Source organism: Leptodactylus fuscus, chromosome 5 (assembly GCF_031893055.1).
Source record: "Leptodactylus fuscus isolate aLepFus1 chromosome 5, aLepFus1.hap2, whole genome shotgun sequence".
Lineage (NCBI taxonomy): Eukaryota > Metazoa > Chordata > Amphibia > Anura > Leptodactylidae > Leptodactylus > Leptodactylus fuscus.
This window is the reverse complement of record NC_134269.1, coordinates 26108308-26131577: the sequence shown is the minus strand read 5'-3', so window position 1 is coordinate 26131577 and position 23270 is coordinate 26108308. Positions and strand designations below refer to the sequence as shown.

Here is a 23270-nt window from a genome sequence, read left to right as displayed (position 1 = left end):
CAATAAAAAGTGATGAAAATACTGCCAACAAAAACTACAACTTGCCCCACGAAGAAAGCCCTGACTTAGGTCCATCCATAAAAAAGTTACATCACAATATGGCGCCCCCTACCAAAAATTGTGTGTTTTTGAAAAATGTTTTGGTAAAACAAACAAACAAAAAAAATAATTTATAAATATGGTATCGACATAAATCTCTTAATGACCTGACGGACAAAGTCATCATGTTATTTTTAATACAGAATGAACATCATAAAAACAAAATGCAAAACTAATGTAGACTTGGCCGCTATTTTCCACAAGGACCCTCAAAAAACATTAATAAGAGTTCATCAAGACTAGGGTTGAGCGATCGGAAAAGATCGGATTCCGATCGGCGATCGAGTAAATTTCACGATCGCGATCGGAATTCCGATCCCGATCTTTTCCAGCGGGATCGAATTCGGAGGTTATCTCAAGATCGGCTCAACCCTAACAGTGACTTTTCCCATAGAGAAGCATTGACTAGGGTTGAGCGATCGGGATCGGAAAAGATCGGATTCCAGTCGAGCAAATTTCATGATTGCGATCGGCTGGAAAATGATCGGAAATTGGATTTTAAAATCGATCTTGAAATCTCAAGATCGGCTCAACCCTAATTAAAACCTTCTAAGTACCCATAAGGGTGCCAACTAAAACTACAACTCGGTGTGCAAAGGATAAGCCCTCATATGGCTAAGTTGGCAAAAAAAAATTTAAAAAATTGATGAATTTTGTAAAATATTAAAGTCTTATCGCCCAAACTCCCCCCCTTCTCTATCGATCCCGATCCTGCCTGGCCGTCACTAGAGTCCTCAATGGCCAAATTATTCTCATCATTTCTATAACTCGGTGAGAAAAAATTTCAAAATTTTATCAAATTCTAAGGACTATTTTCTAAAAACATCAAGAACCCGTCGCGCTTGCCCCTGCGGCCGGCGCGTTTATCTCCATATCTATATATTAATGAGACTCCTTCCAGCTTATAGCCTGAAATCTGAGGGAAATGTTTCCGAAATATTGTCCGCCTCCCACCTGCAGGCTCGTAAATATGTGTTATTATCTGCTGAAGGGCTCTTTGCTGTGTTTTTCTTGGCAGCCGAGAGGTTTTCAAGCATTAAGAATGAACAAGAGTTAGAAATTGTCAGGCCGCATTCCTTCTCTGGGTCGCAGCCAGCGAGAAAGCAGCGCAGCCGCGGGCCTGGGGAATTGCTGTGTGTTGCTTTTGGCCGCAGGTTCTCTGGAAGCTTTTCCATTCGGTCCCCGAGCAGTCAGAAAGGGTTTGTGAAATATGACACAATAAAATCCATTCATTACATCCGCCCCTTCTCGCCCTCTCAAAACAAAAATGGCGGCTAGGTTCCAAACCTACGCAGGGGGGCAGGAAAGTGGGGGTCACGGGGGCCTTGGAAATGACCCAAAATTAACACGGGGATTGTGCACTTGGATTTCGGCTGTGCGGCCTGTCTCCCTTCCCAGCGCACTCCATCTTTCTTCCTCCTCTCCGCCGCACTAAGTAGCTAATTGTTCTGTTCTGCACAGCTTAGCACAACACTGCGTTACGCCTCGCCGTCCACTTGTGGGAGGGGCTTATGTGTAGGAGATCTGCATCTCATCCCAAATAAGTGAAGGCCCCATGTCCTGCCTATGATAGGAAGTCAACAACCCTGGCAAGTGTTGCCTTGTAATGATGCACATACACCTCTGGCTCCCATAGGGGGCGGCGATGAGTGCAAGCGATGCCCCTGCATGTCATTACATAGCCAAGGTTTAGGGTCCCAAATTTGTCCTTCTGAAAGTCACCCATCCCTGTGATCTTTAATAAAAGAATGCATATATATTACAGGATAGATTAGTCTGGAAGGCCAGGACATGTGCAGATGGTGACAGTCGACCTTGATTCGCTGCGCATACGCCCATTGTCTATTGGTGGAGTCGAGCCCAGCGCATGTGCAATGATAGTACACCTTCACTCACTGCGCATGCGCCCATTTTCTGTTGGTGGAGACTAAGCTCAGCTTTTATGCAGTTGACATAACGCCTTGATTCACTGCGCATGTGGTCATTGTCTGCAAGTGAAGACTAGTACAACGTATATGCAATGACAGTAGACCTTCATTCACTGCGCATGCGTCCATTACCTGTGAGTGGAGACTAGTTCAACGTATGTGCAATGACGGTAAACCTTAATTCACTGCGCATGCGTCCATTAGCCGTGAATGGAGCTTAGCCCATTCACAGTAGACCTTCACTCACTGCGCATGCGCCCATTGTCTGTGAGTGAAGACTAGCCCAACGTATGTGTAATGGCAGTAGAACTTCATTCACTGTGCATGTGTCCATTGCCTGTTGGTGGAGACTAGCCTAGCGCATGTGCAATGACAGTACGCCTTCATTCACTGCGCATGCGTCTATTACCCGTGAGTGGCGACTTGCCCAGCGCATGTGCAGATGACAGTACACCTTGATTCACTGCGCAAGCGCCCATTGCCTGTTGGTGGAGACTAGCTGCTATGGTGTCATAAGACAAAGGAATTAGGAAATTCTGCTCAATAACATACACCATCAGTGGCAATGACCACTATTGAAATGTATAAACCACTGATGTTAAAGGGGTACTCCGGGGTTCTTTATAAGCTGAACCCTGGGTCACATAATTGGGACCACCCAAATAACTCTGCCTCCTACCTCTTCGCTAGCTACATGTATTATGGCAGCTGACAGACTAGATCCTTGTAATAGTAAATCAAGCCCCCATAGTACAGATACCTAGCCGTGAATATGGGGTAGGAGGGAGGAGGCAGAGAGGCGCAGGCGCATGGACCCAACCAGCCCACAAAGCTAAGGTTTGGCAAGTAAAGAACCACAGTAGAAGTCTGACACATTCCTTGGGTAACCTCATTAATATGTCTGTGTCTGTACACTCCTGTAGTCATATGTAATAGGACACCCCTGTAAGACCAAGACAGATTTCACAGAGTGAAAGTCAGTTTAGACAAGGAGCCAGCTAAGTGGAGAAAGAAGCATTTTTCTGTAAGATATACTACCACGTTTCTTAGATTTGCTTGAATCATTGATTTATGGAATGGTAGGCACTTCTGTCTACCGTCACACTAAGCTTATAGGCCCCAAAATATAATCACAAGGCCAGCACCCATCAGAACCGGTCCATATTCATGATAAGGGGTAGTATTTGGGGCCAAATACACATGAAAATGGGTACATCAGATGTTGTTCCTGGCGGGATTCAAGCCCAGGACTCCAGCACTGCAGTACTAACCACTGAGCCACCGTGTTGCCCCAATATTGTCAGTGGTGACAGGTATGTTTACTGTCACTACAACATATATCAGGGTTTACAAGAGATTTCGGTGGTGGTAGACTATCTTTAAAGGAACGCTCCAGGCAAAGAGGGTCTCTGGTGCAGGGTGCAAGGATGGGGGGGAATTGGATCAAGACACAGGGATCTTTGGATCCCCGTCGCATACTCCACCCCTTTCTTCCTGGACACTTCGTGTTTTTAGCTTCAGGTGGTGGAATAGGTGCCGTGTAGTGTTCTGGTCTTCAATACAGATTGTGGGGGAGAGCTGCTGCGGTAACCAGTCGCCTTACAGAGATGAGGAGTTGCAGGGACTTCAGATTTTCCACATATTATACACTGCAAGTGTGATATACAGCAGGATACTAGTGCAGGAGAAGAGGGGCCTATAAGGACACCACCCTCTCTGTGTGGCAATGGAGAAGTTATAGAAATAATATTTTAGTACCGCGAGAATTTCTTCAGTTTTTTTTTTTTTTAAAACACCTTATTATGGTGGATAAGAGCATTAAACTATGCTTGAAGAAAAAAAATAAAAAAAATAAATTTGTCCTGGTAAACAGCGCCACTCTCATCCATGGTTGGGTCTGGTACTGCAGAGTCACAGTAGTGCCTTTTCTCTAATTCTAGATAAACCCGTCACGGATATCCGTGTCGCAGTAAGGATGGAGATGAAGACGACTACAATACCGGGTGAACATTTAATAAAGGAATGACAGACGGACGACATATATAAAAAGAGGACGCTCAAACGTCACAATTTCACGTTTGGTGGCCAAGAAGGCAAAGGGGGGGGGGGGGGGAGACAACTATATACAAGTACAAGAAAGACAGGCAGTGTAAGTGTACAATTCCAGACTGAATCACTTTTCACCAATTTTTAAAGGGGAGACGGCCTGACCCCACCACAGTGAACAAATCCATATGCCCCTGGTGGGATCTAGCATTGTACTTCTTGTATGGAACGGTATAGATAAGGTCCATGAGATGCGGCTCCTTCCTACGCCTCTGGTACCAGGTCACTGAGGGTGGCTTCGTCTCCTGCAGATGTGGCATTGGGCCCCTTGTAAAAACAGTTGGACCTTCTCCGCTTGGTATCACTAGCAGGTACGCTTTCTTGGATGGTGGTGGTACACAGGGTCCTCCTCCTGGTTCTTCTGGCCGTGTACGTCACCTGGTTGCTGCTCAGGTTTTCCTTGTTTGGACTCTGAGCTGTGTTCTCCTCAAGTTTCGTGACAGAACTTAAAGATTTCCTCCGGCCGGTCGTCTCGCTGACTTTAATCTCCTCAACCCAAGACAAGCCGTTGACGCCGGAGTCTCTGCGCAGTCTCATGCTACGTCTCACTTTCTTTTCTTGTGGTGGGAACTGCAGTGGTTCATCGATGGGAAGACAAAAGTCAATCGTGGAAGGGTCAACCAGATGAGGCAACATGGCAGGACCATCTTCTCCTGGAGGATGTTGTGTAGGGTTTGTAGAAAGCACATTGGGGCCTTTATGGAATCTTGAAGAACTTCTAGATTTCTTATGTACAGTGGCGATTGAGGAGACGGAGGTTGTGCTTTCTTCTGGAACCTCATTAGATATGGAGGGAAGTGCCATTGTTTTTTGCACTGGGTCTTCAACACTTTCTTCTGGTTTCTGGGAAACGTTCTCCACATCTTCATCCTGTTTTATAGTCATTTCTGAAGTTATGGACAGACGTGAAGAGTGTCTTTTGGTTTTCTTGGTCTTTCCTTTGGTCTCCACTTCTGAGCTGAGGCCAAGACTACTTGTTCCTTCCTTACTTAACTGGTCTGTCACCTCCATGCCCGTAGGAGGTTGCGGGCATTCAATGCTAGGGGTAGAACTGATGACACCACAGTTTTCTGGTGATCCATGATGTAAAACCTTCTTGTCTTCCAATGCTGGACCGACCGGATCATCTAGTGTCTGAACATCTTCTACCTCACCTTGTTCTGGGTCCTTTTCCTCAAAATCCATCTCCAGAGAATCCTCAAGTGTGAAGTGGATTTTGCTCTCGTGGACCTTCTTCAAATGTTTGCCTAAGTGGAAAAAAATAAATAAAAAGTCAAAGTCCCTGTATATAGGACATGTCTGCACGCCATTTTGTCCTGTCCATAAGGGTCGTAACCTACCAGGAAGAAAGTCCCAAATCGTTGAGGCAGGAGGTGTAGGGACGCACTCCGGTAACTCTGGGATCGGACTCAGAAGAGGCTTCTTGGATATGGCTTCTCGCTCAGTATACACTGGTTTCTTCTTGGATTTCCCACCTTTCTTCTTGCCTTTTCCTCGTGAAGCCTTTACCTGTGGTTTGGAGGAGGACACATTGAATGCTGTAGTACAGAAGGTTCCTATAGATATACAGGACTTAGGAGTATTAGGGGATGTCCACAGTCTAAAATTTGCAGTGGTCATTTGGCCATTGAGGCCTGTGGGACGGCTGTGCAGTACCTACACTCACCACTAGTTTGAATGAGTGAGCAGAATGGCTCGCGGTATGTAGTGCTATGTGTGGGGGTCTCTGGTGTCGGACCCCTGTAGATCTATCCTGAGGTTAGGATAAATTTAGCTTTTGGTCTGAATTCCCCAAGATCACATGATCAGAACCATCTTGTTCATGGGGCCTAAGACAGAGGAAGCAAACCGACAACCAGGCTGATTTTGCAGCGCTTTGCTCACCTCTACCGCCGCCCGCCGTGGTCTACAACATGAATCCTATGGACTTATGACTTACTCGGTCCGAGCAGTGAAGTAATGTAGACAGGGACGTAGCCTCACATTACATGTCCTATACAGAACAGCCAAGTATACAGGGCGGAGGGGAAGAAACTCTTCCATCACCCGCAGAAGAGAGATATCCATCTGCTTACATTCCTTGTAAGAAACCTTGTATTTCTCCATTTCTCCATTTCTCTCCCACAGCAAATATTCCAAAATAAAATAATTTCCAGTGTCCGGGAGAAAAGCTCCAAAACCACAAGACCCGGAAAACGCACCAAGAATGGCCGGCACGCGGGGACTGTGGGTTACTTTATGACATGGCAGCTAAAGGGGCTGAGAACTTATCACCCAGTTACCTCCCCTGGGTATGTTTGTGCTCGCCTTGTGCTGTTCCTCTGTTATTCCTCCTGTAATTTTACAACGGGGTGTGTCTTGGTATAGCTGACACTATCCAATCAGTGCTGACATGTGTCAGTAACCAGAGGCGGAGTGTTTGCAGCCATGTTGTCAGTGACAGGAGCCAGCTACATTTTTCGGGGGGGGGGGGGGGGGGGGGGGGGGGGTTGGTATGGGTTAAAACTAACCCTTAGGGCCATCACTCCGCTTGGCTGATCTGGTCTCCGTATAGTATTACAGGCTGTATGTAAAGCAGTCAGCCCTCTGCTGGTGAAAGGTGAACATTACATGGAAGATTTTCACTGTTGGCCAGCAGAGGGCAGGCGGCATTACATAGCAGTTGGAGTGCGGAGGTAAATAAGAGGCGCCTGTAGTATACGGTGTACAAGTCTGTATATATAGGAGTATTTGATGAATATATGCAGGCACTTACTAGGCAAGTTTTGTCTACGTCCCTGCTCATGGCACATGCCCCAGTTAGGATCACTGCATAGTAACCCTACAAAACGGGCACCGCCATACAAGGACATACCTAATAGGTGGCTTATAATAGTCACCACAGCAAAAAATTTACTAAAAAATGGTGCACAGCCATTGCAGCCAAAATTGCGCCACTACGTTGACTTTCCGACCTGCTTTAGGACGAAGATCATGGCACGTCGGGGACACCCCGGTCCCACAGCTTTACTAGAATCTGCACAAACCAATCCCCGACTCCCCACGTCTTAATTCTGGGGCACCCGTCGCTGGCCTTACTATATTTTAACCCTTTAATGATCATACCTGGACTTTCTTGCTGATCATAGGCTTCCTGGTTTTCTTGGCAGCCACCTTGACTTTCGCCTTAGAGACGTCACTTTCTGGGGTGTCCTCAGCGCCGGTCATCTGTCCAGGAGTAGAAAGTATATACAGTGGGTATGGAGGAGTAACAAGGTACACAGGAGGCCATAAATTATAGCCAATAGAATGGTGGTTGAGTAAGACGCTCAGTTTGGGAGCCATGTCCTTTGTTCCCGCATCATGTAGCTGGATGTCACCTATAGTGACCAAGATGAGCAGTGACGTGATCTTCAGACCCACCTTTACGCCTTCGGTACTAAAAATACAAAGCCCCCAGTACCAGGTATATCCCTGCAATAGCAGGTCCTGGTACGCCGAGGTGATCCCGTACCCTGCAGGTCAGGGCCGTACCGAATACACTTACCTTCCTCTTATTAGAGGAGCGGGTCTTTCTAGTTGCAGCAGGGGAGGCTTCCGGTGGGATAATAAAAGATTCTAAAAAACAAAGAGTTAATAAATTAATATATAGTAATCATTGTCTGACTAGCCATTTAACCCCTTCATGAGGTCAATCAGAATCACCCAGAACCTTATTATCGACACAGCAATGTAGGAGGGAATGACGACGACAAGCGGCTCTTCCCTTACACAGGGCTGAAACAGGACCTCATAGATGTGCGGTATTATATACCGCTATAAGGCTGATCAAGTGCGCTGCAGAGGATGCCGAGCTCTGCCTTCTGACAGTGCAGGGATGTCGGTGCTGAAAATAACAGCGCTGATCTCTCCAGCACCGGGGCTCACACTGGGAATTCAGCGCACTGTTGGCTATCTAGCGGTATAGAATACTGTACATCTAAGAGGACGTGGATGGTCCTCTATAAAGGGGATGTCCAGCAAACTGACAAGCCCAGAATCTCTGACGTACACGAGTGTCATCGCTGGTCTCTTCAGCATCCACTGAAGCTACCGATTGGTCACGTGAGTCAGATAGTGACCGTAAGGGGGCCAAGGGCAGACTATGGAGGTCTTCTTCTTCTTCTATGTGTGGGTATTACAGCCATGCCCCCTGCAGTGGACAGAGCGGTAACGCTTGCACTCTCTACTCAAACAACAGTATGTCCTGATGCCTCAACTATCTGAAGACCTGGGCATATTATTTTAGGGTAGAGCAATTCTGGAAAGTGAAAATGCCCTTAGAAGAAGTGTTCCCATCTGCCTCTCCCAGCAGCGTGCTGACCCTTCTTCTCACTTCCTGTATTATTCAGCAAGCTGGGGGGAGGCATTGACTGTGATGACCAGGACACGGTAAAGTATCACAATATAGACGTAGCCTTTACCATGAGATATAATTTAGGATTACTAGTGATCCAATATAAATGCAGATCAAATAATCTGCACAGTAAACGTATATTACATTACACAGGTTTGTATAGAACACTTACCATGCACCACTCAGTGTTATCTTTATATTTACATAGCACACACAGATACTTTACCAGCTGACTTGATTGTACTGCAGGCAGAGTTGTAGATAACAGTGAGAGCACTCAACCCCCCCCCCCCCCCCCCCCCAGAGAGCAGTGACTCATGTCAATTGTCCTGTCCTTTCAGACAGGTCCGGCTCCATGAAAACAATGAGTAAACAATGGGAGGAATAATCTCACATAGCAGGGAAACAAAGCAGCACTGCTAAAGGAACGTATTTAAGAAAAAACAGCTATATAGGTAGGATCCTTGAGATGGGAATACCCCTTAAACTTGCCAGTCATCAAACCCGATACTTCAGTAATGCCAGCAAGAGGTAGACGACGCAGATCTGGCCATATCCATCAGTGCACTTACCATTTACTATATCTGCAGCTGTACCAGTCTCCTCGGCCGCTTCATTAGAAGTCTCCACCAGTTCATGGCCATCGGTGGAGCTCCTTGTGTGACCTGCAGCCTCTTCCTCATCAGGACTGGTCTCATTTTTGTATTCTAGAGAAGAAAAGAACAAGTAAGTAACAGAAGAGAACAACAAAATAAATACTGGAGCATCTTCTCCTACAAACAGGTTGTGTTGTTCCCCTGTTGTGCTTCCTGGAAATGTATGAATAATTTGACAACTGGGCATTACCAATTAGGAGTGTGCCCTTATACACTGGCACTGTCCAGCGGTGCTGAAAATGCCATGGCGTGGAGAGAGACAACCCTTTGATAAGGTGAATGATAACATCTAGTTGTCAATTTTTTCAGGCGGAGTAACAGAGGAACAACAACGTAGTATCCTAACAAAACATGAATGTAAAATTGTTGCTTAAAAGGGGAATGCAGCAATTTACTGAAACATACACATAAAGGAGAGGCGACAGGTCCTCTTTAGGACACAAGCTGTACGTACCTGGCAAAGAGGAGGATACGGGGGAGTCACTGTCTGATTCAGTGTCAAAGCAAAGTGAGAGCGGCTGGAAAGTCTCGTCCTCCTAGGTAAGAGCACAATGAATGACATTTAAAGGAGTCAATGGTAACCTTATACAAGCTCAGACCTCTTCAAACACTGGTGGGGAGTAGAGATGAGCAAACACTATTCGAAACAGCCGTTCCGAATAGCACGCTCCCATAGAAATGAATGGATGCAGCTGGCATGCGGGGGTTAAGCGACCGGCCGAGTCTGCGTGCCGGCCGCTTCCATCCATTTCTATGGGAGCGTGCTATTCGGAACGGCTGTTTCGAATAGTGTTCTCTCATCTCTAGTAGGGAGTAATTTATACCTCCTGGAAATACATAACTAAATTGACAGCCGGGTGTTACTATTCCCTTTGTCAATAAGGTCTGACAGGCCAATGTGCAGATACACCTTACAGACTTTGGTAATAACACCCAAGGTGTCACTTTATTCATACAGCACAGTGGCTCAGTGGTTAGCACTGCAGCCTTGCAGCGCTGGAGTGCTGGGTTCGAATCCTGCCAGGAACAAAATCTGCAAGGAGTTTATATGTTCTCCCCGTGTTTGCGTGGATTTCCTCCCGTACTACAAAGACCTACTGATAAGAAAAGAAACCAAAAAATAAACAATGCCCCCTTCACACCTACCTCATCTTTGACACTGAAGTCTGGCTGTGGCATTGGCCCACATGGACTCTGGCAGGTGTCCTGCTCCGCAGGTGGAGTGGCATCTAGTTTATGGTAATTATACGGCGTACTGCCACGGCGGAGAGGGGTGTTGGCCGGTAGGGTTTTGTCAAATAGCTCAGGGCTCAGCGCTCTTCCGAAGGTCACCCTCTTCTTCTTCAATGAATCTTCTAATTTATTAAGATCTGCACAAAAATAATAGTATGAATTAAACTATAGCGGACATCTTCAGCCAGTATACCACAAAGTCCAACAGAAAAACGAGGACCTAAGAATCTACAGAAGGCAATGAGGAACTCTACGAATTAGTTCTACTTTGTATGGATTCAGATTACTGCTGGAAGCCAGAGCTGCGTGCGTAATTCTGCAGGTTACAGAGCCCAACAAAACATCTACTATGGTGAAATTCCACAATATATGCAGAGCAAGTGAAACCCCGCCCACCAATGTGCTGAGAAAACCAGGAAGTGAACAGAGCATACAGCCTGCAAGATGTTGAAAAGGCCAGTTGGGAATACCCCTTTAATTTTCCGAAAGTCATCAATACTAACCTCCACCCCATCATACTTACCTGCCTTCCTGTCACGGAGCATCACTTCCTTCTTGGCATCCGGCTACTCCTCTTTTTGACATCTGGCAGCCTCCTACACCTGTGCAATAGAGCTGGAGTGGTGGCTACATTGTATGCTGCCACCCTAGATCTATTGCGAAGGACCTGGCAGATGTCAAGAAGAGGAGGAGTCGGTCCCTACGGAAGGAAGTGATGTTCTGTGCCGAGGAGATCCAGACAGGAAGACAAGTAAGTATGATGGGGTGGGCTGAGTAAGTTAGTTGGGAAGGGCTAGCTAGAGAAACAGAAGGGAAGGGGTGTGAGGGCAAGGTAGGGCAAGTCAGCTCATGCAATGCATCATGGTAGTTGTAGGAAAACAGAACAGGAAGCTACATAGGTAAACAAATGCCGAAGATGCCCGGAGCTCCCAGAGAGACCCAGACATCACGCAACACTCCTAAAGGTATTTGGTTGCACTTATTAACCCATTAATAGCACTACCAGGCCTTTTTTTAAAAAAAAACGGATTACACCACAAGTTTAAGCTATACACAATAGATTTGTAAATTCTGTGGCAGATCCCACGGCAAAATTTGAAGCTGAATTTTTCTGAATGGCCAAATTTCTGTTTAGGGCCCCTTGCAGATGACCATGTTATTCCTGGATATCAAACTGACCATTTTTGTCAACCCATGAACATGACCGTGGATTGCATGGTTCCATGTGCAGGCCTATAGTCCGGACCGCACAACTTAGGACAGGTCCTAGTCCTGTTCATTTAGCAACTTTGCTTCTGCTGCCCCTATTCATTAAATGAATGAGGCCACAAAAGCACGGCCGGTGCACGGGGCATTCAATCACGGCCAGCGCATGGTCGTGTGCAACTAGCCTAAATGTTTAGATGTCGCAGTTGCAAATGGCCATGGTATTTAAGAGGTTAAACAATCAGGATTGGAGCGCGGATGGCGCAGACACAGGTTCCTGAGCAGTCAATGCAGGATGCTTTGTCTTAAAGGGGTTTTCCCATCTCAGTGTCTCAGCAGTCTGGCTGCAGTCTTTTCAGCTCACTTCCTGTATTTCTCCTCCCTCTCCAAACGGGCAGAGAAGTCTCACAACACGTACACAGATAAGATAATATGCAGATGCTTGTACAGAATGGACTCCATGTTATCTGTGTGTTTACATAGAGAGATAACAGACTCAGCTTTATCAGCAAACTGCAATTAGCTGAAGGATTGTCCTATCAGCAAGAGCAGTGAGTGACATCACTTGTCCTATAGGTCCGTGGTTATAGCAATGCTGTGTAAACAATGTGTGAACTAACTAGTTTGTTAGGATATTGATTGATGTGGGACATATGTGGAGTGATTTCTTTCCATGAGAAATAGCCTGTTGGTTCCTCACTGTAATAATTTTAAATTGTCATGAACAACTGGTTTGTTATCATGCTGATTGACTTAGGACATATATGGAGGGTATTCTCTCTATGAATAATGGTTTGCTAGTTCCATGCTATAGTGACAACATGTTGTGTAATACACTTTTTAAATTGTCAAAGAAACATTTGGATGCTTTTTACTTATGTATATTTTGTATTAGTCTCTATTGGATTGCTTATTGCTGTTACTTCCCCCCCTTTTCTGGGGGGCTATTGTTCTTATTTTTATTTAGTTCATACACTTGAAAAAGGGCAGCTAGCCCGAAACGCGTTGTGTTTATATTTCCAAAATAAAGTGAAAATTTTAAAAGACGACGGATTGAGCGCAGAGATCCTCTTTTTTGTCCGGTCCATCCTTAACAATGGGAGGAATAAGGCCACATTGCAGGCAAACAAAGCAGAATTTCTAAAGCAATATATTTAGGAAAAGTCTTCAATTTACAGAAGCTACCAGTATAGATAGGATTCTTGAGATGGTACAACCCCTTTAAGGCCTACCCATCAGTGCTGTACATTTACATGGAGGGTTGAAAAGGGCTAAAGAGGTTGTATGGGCTCAGGCCAGCTTCTACTTTATAACGTTCCTTACATAGCAGTTACCTAACCATGTCTATAGAGGTAACCACCGTCAAATGGCAAAGTAGGATCCTCACCATTGTCTTCCGATTCTTCTAATGAAAATAAAGCTCTGTTCTCCTCTCCGAACCCGAGCTGTGGAGTAAAAAGTACAAGCCTGGATTAATTAGGACATGACTGTTAAAGTCTTGAAGACTCATAGAATACTTTAATCCAGAACATCTAATGATCAGAGGACACAGACAAAAACAGAAGCCGAGTATAGTAGACTGCCATTGGATGGCTGAGCTGTCACTCAAACTAAAGGGGATGGGCTGGGGAGAGGTCAGTGCAGAGAGCGCTAGACAAGGCACATGGGAAGGTCGGACACTCACTACCGCGACACCAGGGCCATTGAAACGTAGATTGTATGAATAACACTCTGGCAATGGTCCACATCATCCACATAGCACAGTCAGCTGTTTCTTGGTATTAGACTTCCTTTAACTCTTTCGGCGTCATGGGTTTTTGGGTATTTTGAACCTCTGGCAGCCAGGACACATAAAAACCCTATCGACTACTACAAGTAATACTGAAAAAGTAACAGACGCTGCTAAACACTCACCCGAAAGTGGACAAAATCTCTTCTGGGGGTCTTTTTCAGGGCAGGTTTAAGGACGGGTCCAGAAGAGGGGTCCGATTGCAGCAGCAGGGGTGGATCAGGTTCTGGAGGACTCAGAAGGCCTGTGAACATCACCTTCCTTTTACGGGATCTTAAGGATTTCGGTAGTGTTTCGGCCTGGTCACTTGGCACCTCCGCTGGGACAAGAAGATCAATAATGTGAATCAAACGTAATGGGAATTGGGAAGCTGTGTAACAAAGGGACTGTCTACAGATCGTTTTAGAGGGAACCTGTCAGGTCGATGTGGGACACTAAACCACTCACAGATCCTTATGGACCAGGGGGTTTAGTATCCCATATAGACCGGTGGCATTAAAAGAGGGCAATTTGTGACACCAAATCCTCGCCCCATAAAGATCTGCGAGCGGTTTCATGCCCAAATCACCATGACAGGCTCCTTTTAAAATAAGAAGATAGTGACAGTCCATTAGGTGCTATGGGATTTTCAATGTAGTCCCCATTGTCATGGTCTCTCTGAGACTTCAGCAGAAACAAGAAAAGCCTCAGAAGAAAAATCATCTCACCAGGCTCGCTGGGAACGTCAGTCGACAGTCTTGAAGCTGAAGAGCAGTCGGGTTCCAGGGTCTTCTCTGACACAGGCTCCTGGAGAGGCAGAAGACAATAAGGTCCGACTCAGACTCGAAGGCTGTTACATTGCACAGTAAGTTACTGTGGGACTATAGCATCACATTCACACTGCAAAGTGCAGAGGGCGACTGTACTCATCCAGGCGGGAATCAGAGAGGCACAGCCTGAATCTAGCAGATTTTTAAAGGGATCCCATCATTAAAATGTTTTTTTTTTCCTGACTAACACTTAAGAAAGGCTATTCTTCTCCTACCTTTAGATGTCTTCTCCACGCCGCCGTTCGGTATAAATCCCAGTTTTCTTCGGTATGCAAATGAGTTCTCTCGCAGCACTGGGGGCGTCCCCCAATGCTGTGAGAGAACTCTCCAGCGCCGCCTCCATCTTCTTCAGGAACGGCCTCTTCCCACGTCTTTTTCCTTCCTGGGTTTCAATCTTTTAGGCCTTGGGCAGAGCCGACTGCGCATGCCTGCGGCCACAAGAAAATGGCCACTTTCACAGTAAGCTGTTGTAACCGGCCAGACAGGGCGAGGGAATTCCAGAAGAAGATGGAGGCGTCTCTGGAGATTACTCTCGCAGCATTGGGGACTCCCCCAGTGCTGGGAGAGAACTCATTTGCATACTGAAGAAAACCGGGAATTCTACTGAACGCTGGCATGGAGAAGACATATAAAAGGTAGGAGAAGAGGGGGCATCACGGTGGCTCAGTGGTTAGTACTGCAGCGCTGGAGTCCTGGGTTCGAATCCTGCTAGGAACAACATCTGCAAGGGGTTTGTATGTTCTCCCCATGTTTGTGCAGATTTCCTCCCATTCTACAAAGACATACTTATAGGAAAAATTAAAAATAAGTACATTGTGATCCCTATATGGGGCTCACAATCTACAAAAAAAATAAAATAAAAGGTAGGAGAAGAATACACTTTCTTAAGGCTATTCCTACGTGTAAAAAATAAATTAAAAAAAAAAAAAAAAAATAGGATCCCTTTAAGATACAGTTGGGAATAATACTTACATAGTAGAGGATGGATAAAGTTGGATAAAGACACAATTGCAACCTTTAGAGTGCTCCCACCACAGCACATACCCCTGGGGACAGTTGGACATAATCACAGGGGTACGCATACTGCACCTTGAGAACCACAGCTTTAAACACGGAGGTGCACATGGGCTGTAACATATTATAGGAGAGCTCTGGACGTGCTGACATGCGGTCTCGGTACATACCTGTAAGATCTCCAATGGCTGAGCGGGACATAAGGTTACTGAAGGTTTATGCAGTGTACTGGGGACCCCCAGATCTGTAGTGTCACACAATTTCTTCCTTTTCTGTGGGGGTTCAGGTCTCACGTCTCCCTTCCCTGCAGAAAATAGGACACATAAGAACACTAGACTAGGCAGGCCAATAAAGGGAGTCTGTATCAAACCCAAAGCAATCTCAATACTAGATAAAACACATACCGTATATACTCGAGTATAAGCCGACCCGAATATAAGCCGAGGCCCCTAATTTTACCACAAAAAACTGGGAAAACTTATTGACTCGAGTATAAGCCGAGGGGGGGAATCCACCATTGCAGATAAAAAGTCTGGTCTTGTGCATTACAGCTTAGTAACTCCATGGGGATCATAGTAATAGCAGTTAACCCCATCATGTCCCTCACATTAACCCCCTGTGTGCCTCACATAAGAGTTACTGATATACGGGACATATGGAGGTAATATAGGTATCTTCAGAATTAAGGTACCCCTATGTGTCTCACATATTAGTAACCCTTATATGGGACACACAGGGGTTAATATGAGGGACATGATGGGGTTAACTGTTATTAATGTGAGGCACATGGAGTTACTGAAACTAAATTAATAACCCCAAATGCCTGACATTAATAGGCAGAGTAACTAAAGGAAGGTCCCTGTGTGTCACGTTACTGGAGCTTCCTCTCCTCCATACAAACAGACATCTTCCATAAGACACAATGAATCCTGGCCACTCATCTGCAGAGTAGATGCTAAATCCTAGTGCGCTAAAGGTTCTCTGCTGACGTCATGACCATGTGATCAGACTCTGGTGTGGGCAGAGCTACTAAGATTTAGACTCAACCTTATCTGCAGATGTTACATACCAGTGGCTACAGGACCTTTGATGACATCACAGTCACGTGACCTCATGACAAACCAATCACAGAGCAGTAGCACTAAAGGACCTCCCCCTTCCAGTTTTCTGACTCGTGTATAAGCCGAGGAGAGCTTATACACGAGTATATACTGAAAAAGTCGGCTTATACTTGAGTATATACGGTACTCCAGAACAAGCAAATGAGCGATCTGAAGCACCAAGGGCGGCTCCGTTCATCCAAACTGCTGCGCCCCAACTCTGCTCGAATACGTCCTCCCTTCTGTTAGTGATAGGGAGCCAAGCTGAAATCTAGCCTGGCCCTCTGTTCTCACATTCACACCGGGACATTACAGCAGTGTGGAGCAACAGAGCCGCCCTCAGTGCTCCAGATTGGCATTTACCTATTCACAAACTTTTTGTCCAATGACAGAAGGGGGGAGGCTCCTGCTGCAGCCGGACACAAGACAATACGGAGGAGGATTGCTGATCAGCCGACGTATACAGAGATCTATTTGTGTACGCGTCTATGATCTCACCTTTCTCAGATTCTAACTCCTCGGCTTCTGAAAACCCTGGAAAAGGAAGTTTCCCTTCTGATTCCTCAACAGCCTGGAAAGCATTTCGGAAAGCAGAGATTTTCTCTCTCAGTATGGAGTTTCGTGGAGATGTGAAGGGGTTATCCTGGAAAGCCAAGAGTAAAGACCATTTGTAATCCAGATACCAACTACATAATTCACAAGACATTGTATCACCTTGGTAAGAATAGAAATGTCCTGTCTGACAGAAGAGTCCCAACATTATAATCAGACCTATCAATATAGTGACATAGTGAGGGGCCAGCACCGAAGACCCTAACCAGGGAGAGAAAGCAGTAATGTCTGTGCTGTCACTACCTGAATGAAATGTTACAGAAACCATCACTGCTTAGTCACTTAGTAACTACATTACTGTATTATACTCCAGAGCTGCACTCACTATTCTGCTGGTGCAGTCACTGTGTACATACATTACATTACTTATCCTGTACTGATCCTGAGTTACATCCTGTATTATACTCCAGAGCTGCACTCATTATTCTGCTGGTACAGTCACTGTGTACATACATTACATTACTTATCCTGTATTATACTCCAGAGCTGCGCTCACTATTCTGCAGGTACAGTCACTGTGTACATACATTACATTACTTATCCTGTACTGATCCTGAGTTACATCCTGTATTATACTCCAGAGCTGCGCTCACTATTCTGCTGGTGCAGTCACTGTGTACATACATTACATTACTTATCCTGTATTATACTCCAGAGCTGCACTCACTATTCTGCTGGTGCAGTCACTGTGTACATACATTACATAACTTATCCTGTATTATACTCCAGAGCTGCACTCATTATTCTGCTGGTACAGTCACTGTGTACATACATTACTTATCCTGAGTTATTTCCTGTATTATACTCCAGAGCTGCGCTCACTATTCTGCAGGTACAGTCACTGTGTACATACATTACATTACTTATCCTATATAATACTCCAGAGCTGCGCTCACTACTCTGCTGGTACAGTCACTGTGTACATACATTACATTACTTATCCTGTACTGATCCTGAGTTACATCCTGTATTATACTCCAGAGCTGCGCTCACTATTCTGCTGGTACAGTCACTGTGTACATACATTACATTACTTATCCTGTATTATACTCCAGAGCTGCGCTCACTATTCTGCAGGTACAGTCACTGTGTACATACATTACATTACTTATCCTATATAATACTCCAGAGCTGCGCTCACTACTCTGCTGGTACAGTCACTGTGTACATACATTACATTACTTATCCTGTACTGATCCTGAGTTACATCCTGTATTATACTCCAGAGCTGCGCTCACTATTCTGCTGGTACAGTCACTGTGTACATACATTACATTACTTATCCTGTATTATACTCCAGAGCTGCACTCACTATTCTGCTGGTGCAGTCACTGTGTACATACATTACATTACTTATCCTGTATTATACTCCAGAGATGCACTCACTATTCTGCTGGTACAGTCACTGTGTACATACATTACATTACTTATCCTGTACTGATCCTGAGTTACATCCTGTATTATACTCCAGAGCTGCGCTCACTATTCTGCTGGTGCAGTCACTGTGTACATACATTACATTACTTATCCTGTATTATACTCCAGAGCTGCACTCACTATTCTGCTGGTGCAGTCAACGTGTACATACATTACATTACTTATCCTGTATTATACTCCAGAGCTGCACTCATTATTCTGCTGGTACAGTCACTGTGTACATACATTACATTACTTATCCTGAGTTATTTCCTGTATTATACTCCAGAGCTGCACTCATTATTCTGCTGGTACAGTCACTGTGTACATACATTACATTACTTATCCTGAGTTATATCCTGTATTATACTCCAGAGCTGCACTCACTATTCTGCTGGTACAGTCACTGTGTACATACATTACATTACTTATCCTGTACTGATCCTGAGTTACATCCTGTATTATACTCCAGAGCTGCGCTCACTATTCTGCTGGTGCAGTCACTGTGTACATACATTACATTACTTATCCTGTATTATACTCCAGAGCTGCACTCACTATTCTGCTGGTGCAGTCACTGTGTACATACATTACATTACTTATCCTGTATTATACTCCAGAGCTGCACTCATTATTCTGCTGGTACAGTCACTGTGTACATACATTACTTATCCTGAGTTATTTCCTGTATTATACTCCAGAGCTGCGCTCACTATTCTGCAGGTACAGTCACTGTGTACATATATTACATTACTTATCCTGAGTTATTTCCTGTATTATACTCCAGAGCTGCGATCACTATTCTGCTGGTGGTGTCACTGGGGTGAATGCAGCAAGACTCCAAGAGACCACTCATTGGGAGATACTAGCATTAAAGCCTACATAAGTGGGAGTGCAGCTCTGAAGTATAATTCAGTCTCAAACTGAGAATACAGAAAATAAAGCAAATGGAGAAACCCAAACTAGAAAGTCCCCATCAGGAGGCTGCTCAGGATCCATCAGGCTGTCTATGTGTCTCGCTCGTACAAGTTTTTACAGAACTCAGATCTGGATCCTGCATTTACCAGGGGCTCCGGCTCAATCTTCCTATTGCTTCTCTGCAGTGCGATCTGACGGATCAGAAAGTTCATTTCAGGAGACCCCCGGACCCCAATTGTGGATCTGCGCCTGTGTTTGTGCAAGGATTTGGGAGATTTTCCTGCAAATGATAAAAATTTTAAATAAGAAAACAAAAAAAAAAATATAGAGAGATATTTTTGCAAATCTGGCAAATAACGAACATATCAGGGCATATCCTGTGTATAATCTGTTGTCCCATTGGTGCTAAGCTCACACTAACGTCCTTCTCTGGTCCGTTGGAGGATCAGAACAATGGAGAAAGGGACACCCAGAGTCCGACAGACCCCATTGACACACAGTCATGGTTTCAAAACTAAGAAAGCAGAGAGTCGAAAAAAAAACATGAGGAGCACTTTGCACCAAGTGTCCAGTCATTAGGGACATACCATGGGACAAATGTCAACAGGGGGCGCTGTACAGCTCTATCTCCATATCCCCTCACCTGCACACTGGGTGGTAAAGCTTTCAGTAGAGATCCCCAGATCCCCCACAGTAACTGTAGAGAAGTCCACTGGGGTGTAACAGGGCTGCAGATCTTCAGGAGAGTCCTCCGCCTTCTTCTTAGGGGTGGACAAATCCACATGACTCGCCTGGCTGGAGCTTGGTAGATCACCAGCATTGCCGCTGTCCGCAACCTTCACCTGACTACTCTTAAAGAGGTCTTCAAACTGGTTGGGGGTGATGTTCTCCTTGGCCTCGTCATTGCTGATGTATCTGGAGTGTGGCCGCTCCATGCTGGAGATTGGCTTGTTGTGCGGCAGTGCGTCCTCCTCAGATACGATCTCATAGGACTGGTGTTCCGTCTGCGGCACCGGGATGGGGATCTCCTGCAGGACGTTTCTTCTGGCCATCACCACCTCACCTACAACAACAATACAGACATCATGTATATAGATCTCAGCAGTATACAGACTAGTAGGTACCAGATCCCATTCATATTAATCGCCTGGACCACAGAGCAGAAAATCACCCACGTCACACTAAGGGAATCTTAAAGGGATTTTTATAGACTAGTGCTGAACATGTATCTGGTGCCAGTGAAGATTTAGGGGTCTGCCACCCGATCCCTGGACCGTTCCTTTATATGGAGCAGCTTCTGGTGCCCATTCTGTAAACAATACAGGGCTGGAAGAGATTCGGGTAATTTCACTTCTAGAAGACACTGGAACAGCAGGGCCGCACCGCACTGGAAGGTCACTGGAGCACCAGGGACAGGGGAGTATTATTATTACTTCTTTTTTTTTGGCCTATTTAATTTTTTATTTTTTTTTGCCCGGACAATCCCTTTAAGAAGCACAATCACCTAGGAGTGCAGTTCATTTCTACTAGGGAGGAGGGCAGCCCCACAGACCCCACCTGTACTACGGTCATTAGCTTCTTTCCCGACCTCCACCACTGCCTGCTATGGAAAACAATGTGAAATATGAATCAAATCCAGCTGATAATTCCTCTGTGTGAATAGCGCCTTAGTGTCTATTCACATGCAACAGATTTGTTGCAGAAGTTTCTGCCCATCAGTCATCTGAGTGGCGATTGCAGAATACTAATGTACTCAGATGAATGGAACAGAAAACTCGCCAACAAATCCACCCTGTGTAAATTCTGCCTTATAACACCCGTCCGATGTCCAAACCTCTCATAGAAGTCATTCATAGAATATTCTACAAAGCTCAAGTAAGACTCGCACACCACCATCATGTGACATGTGGGGGGACACAGATATATAATACTCGCGCATATACACACACAGTGCACGTAGCCTGCAGGCCTATATGGTAGTGCTATATACCAGGCTCATGTCCCTTAGACCATATATACTCTACTAGTACATCACCCAGAACAGGAGCCCTGCACTGTATATAGGTATAAAGCACAATATTGAGTCAGTATATAAAGCATATAGCACACTATACGTGAATGTTGCAGAAAGATATAGTGCAGTATACACGTTTAATAACACCGTATACAGATATAGGGCACATTATAGATGAGCATATAAATATGGATTGTAGTATACATGAAGTATATATAAATATACAGTACAGTATACATAGGGAGTATTATATCTGTACATACAGCAAGGCATACACACAAAGGACAGTATACATAGACCTATAGCCTAGTGTACACACAGGACAGTATATACACGGAGGACAGTATAGCTAGACATATAGCACAGTATATACACGGAGGACAGTATATACACACAGGACAGTATATAATCTAGACATATAGCACAGTATATACACACAGCACAGTATATACACACAGGACAGTATATCTAGACATATAGCACAGTATATACACACAGGACAGTATATCTAGACATACAGCACAGTATATACACGGAGGACAGTATATCTAGACATACAGCACAGTATATACACGGAGGACAGTATATCTAGACATATAGCACAGTATATACACACAGGACAGTATATAATCTAGACATATAGCACAGTATATACACACAGGACAGTATATCTAGACATACAGCACAGTATATACACGGAGGACAGTATATCTAGACATATAGCACAGTATATACACACAGGACAGTATATAATCTAGACATATAGCACAGTATATACACGGAGGACAGTATATAATCTAGACATATAGCACAGTATATACACACAGGACAGTATATAATCTAGACATATAGCACAGTATATACACACAGGACAGTATATAATCTAGACATATAGCACAGTATATACACACAGGACAGTATATAATCTAGACATATAGCACAGTATATACACACAGGACAGTATATAATCTAGACATATAGCACAGTATATACACACAGGACAGTATATAATCTAGACATATAGCACAGTATATACACACAGGACAGTATATAATCTAGACATACAGCACAGTATATACACACAGGACAGTATATCTAGACATACAGCACAGTATATACACGGAGGACAGTATATAATCTAGACATATAGCACAGTATATACACAGAGGACAGTATATCTAGACATATAGCACAGTATATACACACAGGACAGTATATAATCTAGACATATAGCACAGTATATACACACAGGACAGTATATAATCTAGACATATAGCACAGTATATACACACAGGACAGTATATCTAGACATACAGCACAGTATATACACGGAGGACAGTATATAATCTAGACATATAGCACAGTATATACACACATGACAGTATATCTAGACATATAGCACAGTATATACACACAGGACAGTATATAATCTAGACATATAGCACAGTATATACACGGAGGACAGCATATCTAGACATATAGCACAGTATATACACACATGACAGTATATCTAGACATACAGCACAGTATATACACGGAGAACACTATATACATATAGCACACTGTACACACAGCGCATACATACACGGAGACGCACGGCACTGGCACCTCCGCCGTCTGATTCAAATTCAAACCTGCCGCTCCGCACTAGATCCCTCCGCCCACACCAAGTAGTCCCTGAGCCTCCCCGTGACTGACTCACTAGAACCTCCTCATTCCCCGTCAGGAGGCTACCTCCGTGTCCCCGGATCAGTGTCATGCAGTCAGTGACTGTCACACATACACAGCCGAGAGCTACACCATCGGTAACGCCCGCGGATGGATACTGACGTAAGTCAACGGTTATGACGCGAGAGCGTCAGCGATTGCTGTCTACGCATGCGCTTTGCTTCGTAGTTTGACACAAAGAGCCATCCTTAATTCAGGCACTGCCGCTAAAACATGTTACGCTGTTTGCCCTCAGCAAATATGGCGACTAAGCGATTATAGAGCCTG

General features: G+C 44.8%; 1 protein-coding gene across 1 annotated transcript; it reads right to left on the bottom strand.

The window, feature by feature from the left end:
- Positions 1 to 4305: 4305 nt before the first annotated feature.
- CDCA2 (cell division cycle associated 2) lies at positions 4306 to 22878 on the bottom strand. Its single transcript, XM_075276097.1, has 15 exons — positions 22861 to 22878; positions 19905 to 20324; positions 19408 to 19541; positions 16814 to 16958; positions 15386 to 15519; positions 14100 to 14178; positions 13518 to 13711; positions 12991 to 13048; positions 10311 to 10534; positions 9619 to 9700; positions 9081 to 9215; positions 7660 to 7730; positions 7239 to 7340; positions 5474 to 5642; positions 4306 to 5380 (listed from the first exon to the last, which is right to left on the bottom strand). Exons 2-15 carry the CDS (start codon positions 20311 to 20313, stop codon positions 4338 to 4340), a joined length of 2979 nt encoding a protein of 992 aa, XP_075132198.1. The 5' UTR covers positions 20314 to 20324; positions 22861 to 22878; the 3' UTR covers positions 4306 to 4337.
- Between the last annotated feature and the right edge of the window lie 392 nt (positions 22879 to 23270).

Excerpts from the sequence above, each read along its gene's own strand:
- CDCA2 (XM_075276097.1), bottom strand. The coding sequence starts at position 20,313 with ATGGCCAGAAGAAACGTCCTGCAGGAGATCCCCATCCCGGTGCCGCAG. Across the intron at positions 19,542-19,904 it reads CTTTACCACCCAGTGTGCAG|GAAAATCTCCCAAATCCTTG; the intron begins GTGAGGGGATAT and ends TATCATTTGCAG. Across the intron at positions 7,731-9,080 it reads AGCTGCAGATATAGTAAATG|AATCTTTTATTATCCCACCG; the intron begins GTAAGTGCACTG and ends TTTGTTTTTTAG.